The 7,500-nt window shown below is 36.5% G+C and overlaps 1 protein-coding gene across 10 annotated transcripts in view; it reads left to right on the top strand.

Annotated features, from left to right (window-relative positions):
- Positions 1-7,500, top strand: part of LOC144979548 (sodium/myo-inositol cotransporter 2-like) — an 89,885-nt gene that overhangs the window by 77,601 nt on the left and 4,784 nt on the right. For all 10 annotated transcript variants that reach the window (XM_078926267.1, XM_078926268.1, XM_078926270.1 and 7 more), the window contains 2 exons: positions 786-870; positions 3,133-3,263. In XM_078926267.1, coding sequence (XP_078782393.1) covers positions 786-870; positions 3,133-3,263 — 216 coding nt within the window. The remainder of the gene's footprint in view (positions 1-785; positions 871-3,132; positions 3,264-7,500) is intronic.

Genomic DNA, 7,500 nt, shown 5'->3' with positions numbered 1-7,500 from the left:
CTATCTATCTATCTATCTATCTATCTATTATCTATCTATCTATCTACTACTATCTATCTATCTTCTATCTATCTATCTATCTATCTACTATCTATCTACTATCTATCTATCTATTATCTATCTATCTATCTATCTATCTATCTATCTATACTATCTAGCTACTGACTCTAGTTATCTATCTATCTACCTATCTATCTATCTATCTATCTATCTATCTATCTATCTATCTATCTATCATCTATCTATCAATCTATCTATCTATCTATCTATCATCTATCATCTATCTATCTATCTATCTACCTATCTATCTATCTATTATCTATCTATCTACCTATCCTATCTATCTATCTATCTATCTATCTATCTATCTATCTATCTATCTATCTATCTATCTGTCTATCTATCTATCTATCTACCTATCTATCTATCTATCTATTTATCATCTAGTCAACTGATCTATCTATCTATCTACTATCTACTACTCTATCTATCTACCTATCTATCTATCTATCTATCTATCTATCTAATCTATCTATCTATCTATCTATCTATCTGTCTGTCTATCTATCTATCTATCTATCTGTCTATCTATCTATCTATCTATCTATCTATCTATCTATCTATCTGTCTGTCTGTCTATCTATCTATCTATCTATCTCTCTACCTTTATCTTCATCTTCCAACTTTCTATCCATTTTATCATCCACCCACCCACCTATTCATTCATTTAATCATCCCACCAACCCGTTATGTTATGTTATGCTATGTTATGTTATGTTCTCCAGGGAGCGTTCTTCGGCATCTTGACAGGTCATATATGTGGTGTAATACGAATGGCCATCGATTTTGCTTACCCTGCGCCTGGATGTGGTAGGTTCAGATCTCTTTTGATTCTTCAACTAATGGGTCTATTTGTTAAATTTCTATCTTATCTTATCTTATCTTACTAAAGGTTTAATATAGGAATTATCCTTTAAATGCCCCATACAATAGTTTATAATTACAGAATCTTATATAGATAGCTTGCATTGTATCATTCACAGACAGTTTTACACATCTTTGAATGTAAGGGAAAATGTATCAATACGGCAAAGTAAAATCGACAAAATACTATATGAGATAGAATAATACTGGTACTTGAAAATTGGTCATGATCGAATGAATCATAAATTATGTACAAAGTTCATAGTACAAAGAAATACATAAATGACAAAAATAATCATGAAAGCAACGATAATAATCATACATAAGTCTCTGATAAATTGTCATGGTTTAACATAGTTTCAGATGTCATGCATTTTACTTGTCAACATTTACAAACCAGTCTACAAAATCATGAAAGCAATGGAAACAATTATATCCACAAAGTCTTTTCATATTTTTAAAATTTTCTATGTCCTTCGTTGTGGAATTTGTTTCGACATTCATGCACTTGTTTACAGGCCTGGAAACTGAACGCAATAATTATGGGCTTGAATTAATATTGTTGTGATGGACAAATAATTTGTTTTGGTTTGAGAGTATTTCCATGACAACAAGGAACTCTCATAACAATAAGGAACAATAATAGTCATCATCATCATCATTGCCTTTTTCACCCTGGGTCAGGGTATAGGCCACAGACAAACAGATTCCATCCTTCTCTATCTTGAGCCAACTTTTTTATCTCATTCCAGGTCTTACCACTTCTCTGTATATCAGCTTCTTTAATTCTTAATTCGAAGCTGCTTGTTTGGCGAAGACGTCATCGGGTCTGCAGAGTCCTTTCGGCTTTGTCTGCTGTCCTTCATAAATTCTGTAATTCCAGAAACTCTTCGGTCGCCCAAGTTAAAAAAAAGGATTTGGTTTGTCTGTCTGCGTTTCTGTAACGGTTTGAGTTTAATGGAAAGGGGTGTTAACCCTTTGCCAACCCCCAACCTGGAGTGCGATGTAAAAATAGTGATTCAAGTCTCCTTGGAAGTGTGAATGAAACCAGTCATCCGGAGGATTGAATATATAATGATATATAATTGAGCTTTTATATAGAGCAATATCCACTGAGCGTGCTCAAAGCGCTTTGCAAGATGTCCCTGGCCAACAGCAACACGTCTCCTTCTTCTTCTTCTTCTTCTTCTTCTTCTTCTTCTTCTTCTTCTTCTTCTTCTTCTTCTTCTTCTTCTTCTTCTTCTTCTTCTTCTTCTTCTTCTTCTTCTTCTTCTTCTTCTTCTTCGCGTCCTCTCAGATGGTAAGTCTACTCTCCACGAGATATGCTGCTGTCCTCTGGAGATCCTCCAGACTCCCATGGAGCTTACTTACTCCTCAGGCTGGTTGGGGCAGTGGGTGGCCAGTATTTTCTCCAATGGACAGAGACGGGTAGGGCAACTCTATAGGGCTTATTATTATGTCTGATTAGTTATATTTACTGCAATTAATAAACGTGACAAAAACTATTATTTTTTTCTGCCATTTTAATATTCTATTTTAAAATATGGTACCCTCCGACAAAATACGTTTTTCAGACAAACGGTATATATATATATATATATATATATATATATATATATATATATATATATATATATATATATATATATATATATATATATATCCTTTGGACAAGACGCGAGTCAATTGCAAATTGCTTTCCGCCTGATCAAAAAGACCCAGATACTCAATCACTGGTGTGTGGACAGGAGGGACGGGGAGGGCTGTCAGAAAAATAAATCGAATTCTACCGGGATCTCTTTCTTGCTCCCTATTTCGTATGGAGCGAAAATTTGACAGATTAACTCTCTCCTTACCAGACATTTTCAGAATTTTCCCCGAAATTTCACACCCGTCCAACATGAAAAATTGTTGGGTTTTTTCTACTCCAACAGAAAAGGAACAAGTAGACTACATTTCATACATAATAATGTCCAGTGTCTAGTTTTTATTGTTATAACAAAATATTTTCTTTATAATTTGTTATGTACAAAGGGTATCAGAATGAGAAAATTGTTGGTTGCATCGCAACGAATGTGACGATTTTCCTACAGATGGTAAGAAGAGGGTTAAATTATCAGAATCCCCATTGGTACACATAATTTGTCCACATCAATCATTTCGGTCATTGAAGTGTTTTGTTTTATTGTATGTTATCCGATATTCCAGACGAAACGGATACCAGACCTGTTATTCTGTCGGCTGTACATTATTCATACTTCGGGACAATCAGCCTTATTGTTACCTCGACGGCCATCGTCATATTCTCTCTCATGACTAAGGCACAGGATGAAACAGAGGTCTGTGATTAATCATTATTTCTATCTTCATCACCATCATCATCATCATCATCATCATCATCATCATCATCATCATCATCATCATCATCATCATCATCATTGTCGTCGTCGTCGTCATTATCATCATCATCATCATCATCATCTCATCATCATCATCATCGTCGTCGTCATCATCATCGTCGTCATCATCATCATCATCTCATCATCATCATCATCGTCGTCGTCGTCATCATCATCGTCGTCGTCGTCATCATCATCATCATCATCATCGTCGTCACCATCATCATCATCATCATCATCATCATCATCATCATCATCATCATCATCATCATCATCATCATCATCATCATAGTAGTCGTCGTCGTCGTCATTATCACTATCAGCAACATCTTCATTAGTTTCACCATCATCACATCATCATCCTCATCATCATGGTCATCATCACCATAAACAACATATAAACTTATATAAAAAAGATAGAGTGACATGAAATGTTTATAAGGAAACTCATGGGAACGAAAGAAAGACATATCTACTACATAATGCCAATATCAGGGTTTTAACCATATTATCTATAGATAGTATGCGCTTGGCTAAGAAGCTCATCACATTGCCATCCGGAAGTATAACGGACCAACACACAAAAATGTGTTTAACCATGAACTTTTATAGTCGGGGTAATACAGTTTAGTGAGTAGTACTCATAAACGCGAATGGCAAAATACAATAACAAAGGCTTGAGTGACGTCATCTTCGAACTATCTACAGATAGTATGCTCTTGACTAAGAAGTTCACAACATTGCCATCCACAAATATAACGGACCAACACGCAAAAATTTGTGTAACCTTGAACTTTTATAGTCCGGTTAATACAGTTTCGTGAGAATTACTCATAAACGCGAATGGCAAAAAGCAAGAACAAAGACCTGCGCGACGTCAACTTCATTCTATCTATAGTATTATAAATTCGTAACTTATATTTTAAATACTTCAGGGACGATCTTTTTCTCGCAATTCTTAACTTTAGTTATCAACACTTCAAACGCTTATATTATTTATTCGCGAGATTCGAAACTTCAGTTTTCAACACTTCAAGAGCATACAATATAGATACTGTGTGCTTGGCTAAGAAACTCACAACTTTGCCATTCGGGAGTTTTACGGACCAACACACAAAACTATGTGTAACCTTGAACGTTTATAGTCTGGTTAATACAGTTAAGTGATAATTACTCATAAACATGGATAGCAAAAAACAGTAACAAAGACCTGAGTGACGTTATCTTATTTCTATCTATTGAAATATTATGTAACTGGCTTCTGCATTTGTCGCTATAGATAGTATGCGCTTGGCTGAGAAGCTCACAACATTGCCATCCGGAAGTATAACGGACCAACACACAAAACTGTGTGTATCCATGAACGTTTATAGTCAGGTTAATACAGTTCAGTGAGCATTATTCATAAACGCGGATGGCAAAAAGCAATAACAAAGAGCTGAGTGACGTCATCTTCGAACTATCTATAAAGGGTAATTATTTATTTCTTATTATAATGAAATCGTCAAGTCTCCCATTATGGAATCGATCTATTTGAATCAATGCGTTACATAATTTTTTATGAGCTTTTATATAGAGCAATATCCACTAAACGTTCTCAAAGCGCTTTACAATGGGTCCCTGGCCAGCAGCAACACTTAACATGACGCCTGTTAGGTGATATTATATTTTTTTTTTCGGACAAAGACAACGGCAAGGTATTCATTTTACACCCGAGTACGGTGAGAGAATGTGAGTAAAGAGTCTTTTCCAAGGACTCAACTACGCGCCGAGCGAAGCTCGAAACCAGGACCTTCCGATCCGAAAGCGAGTGTCATACCACTAGACCACATCGCCGCAGTTTATTTTATTTTTTTTAATTTAGCCATCAAGTTGTGGTGCAATAGGTAAGATGTGTAAAAAGATAAGATAAAAGGATAATAAAGGAACGAGACAGCCGACACACTACGTAATGCCATTATCAGGGGTTTCATCATGTGTATAACATTATAAATCCCTGACCTAAATCTCCAACAATGAGAAATAATTTAATAATTAATTTAATTTAACAACAAAGGTTAGATTTGGGTCCTGTTTGGTTTTTCCCCTGTTATAAAGATAAGATAAAGATAATATGAACTTTATGAATCCAAAAACATGAAATTACATTGTGTGTTTTTACGTGGCTCAAGGTAAAAATATTATATACAGCAGGATCGATGTTTATACAACAAAAACAATCACAATGTATCAAAGCTAGTTGGGATTTAGTACCGTAGAAAACATTCGCTCTTATATTTATGTTCTCCCTCATTAATTAAAGATGTTAGAAATAACGGTATTAGTAATAAATGAAAGCATTTGATTTGAGGGTACAGAGTACGATTTTCAGTTTCTTATTACAAAGCGTTTTTAACATGGTTTCAAATTCATATCTTTTTGAGTCTGCCGTAATTTTCTTTAAAAATTTGAGGACTCTATTAATTTTAACAACATCACATTGTCTAAGGTTACCACCCCATGCGGGGAGGCAGAAACTTATCATACTTAAAACTGTTCATTCGAAAAATATATTTCTATATTGAAGCTCGAAGTTATTATTATTATTATTTTGTCACCAATCAAGGGAGTGAATTAGGCGGTAGCAGATGCATTCACTCACTAAGGTTCGAGACTTAAGAGGGTCATCCTAACTAATCGCAGGAGGATATATAGGGCTAACCCACAACGGAGACTGACTCCGTCGACCCGGCAGTGCCGTTCTTTGCCGTCTTCCGGATAAAGACGTCGGGCACGGACAAAATACTAAGAATAAAGTTAGAGAAGAGCCGCTGTGAAGAGAAAAACGGCAGAGGACGTCGGGTGCTTGGTATTGGTATGCTTGGTCTAGCTGCTCTCCTCTTTATGCTCAGTATTTTGTCTCTTTATCCGGAAGACGGCAGAAGACTGCAGTGCCGGGTCGTCGGAGTCAGTCTCCGGTTTGGGTTATCCCATAATCATTGTGATACAGACCATAATCTAACACCATCCCACACCGCAAAAATGTTGCATCTATATTCAGTAGTAGTAGTAGTAGTAGTAGTAGTAGTAGTAGTAGTAGTAGTAGTAGTAATAATAATAGTAGTAGTAGTAGTAGTAGTAGTAGTAGTAGTAGTAGTAGTAGTAGTAGTAGTTGTTGTTGTTGTTGTTGTTGTAGTAGTAGTAGTTGTAGTAGTAGTAGTAGTAGTAGTAGTAGTAGTAGTAGTAGTAGTAGTAGTAGTAGTAGTAGTAGTAGTAGTAGTAGTAGTAGTATCGTTCGGCTACACTTCTATGTTCAAGGTATCGGAAGTCATCATCAAATTTGTTGATGGTTTCAAATCCCCCTTCAAGTTTTGTCTCTGTGCATTCTAGTACGAGGTGGTTTGCATCTTGTGGTGCTTGGTTGCACTTTGGGCATGTTGGTGATTCTTGGAGCCCCCATATTATGTGCATGTATGTTTTGACCGTAGTCTATTTGCAGCCACCAAGTATTCAGTGTTGAAGCTGCAAAGATTCAATATGGATTGAATAAGATTGGATTTTGGTGGAAATCGTGCGATGTCAAACATGCTAATGAATAACAATGCGATCTAACATACAAAAACAGATAAAATGGACGTTTCAGGTTTCCCCTTTATCAACAAAACAGGATGAATGAGATAATGAGATAACAACGCCACTCCCGCGTATGAAGCGAGTGCTTTACCAATTGAGCTATCCGAATCCCCAGTGCGATTATCTGTAAATGTCAACAACAAATGCCAGAATGATGATACTTACCTTACCGGAGTTCCGTCTCCCTACAGAGGTTGAATGTCATGGAATGCCATTCCTCACACTCATGGGCCATTACCGAGCAGTCGATTATCTTTTTGGCCAGCTGTCGCCTCGACATTTCCTATCCAGGACTTCCTTGGTTTTCCCCGTGCCTTTCTGCCAGCTACTTTTCCTGATGATAATGATTGACAAATTCCAGCATACTGACTGTAGGCTTGACTTTTTAAACAGTAAAAGTGACCCGGCGCCTCAACACACATGTAAATCTGGATGAATAAAATCAGTATAATTCAGAAAGTAATGGGTTCCGATAGTTCAGTTGATAGACCACTCGCTTCCGAGATCGATCCCGGGTAAAGTCAAGATTTGTTTCCCCTGATCGCCCCCCCCCCCCCTTTCAACC

The sequence above is a fragment of the Berghia stephanieae genome, chromosome 9 (assembly GCF_034508935.2).
Source record: "Berghia stephanieae isolate SIO BIC M18660-M18661 chromosome 9, UCSD_Bste_1.3, whole genome shotgun sequence".
Classification (NCBI taxonomy): Eukaryota; Metazoa; Mollusca; class Gastropoda; order Nudibranchia; family Aeolidiidae; genus Berghia; species Berghia stephanieae.
This window is presented reverse-complemented; position numbering and strand designations above follow the sequence as displayed.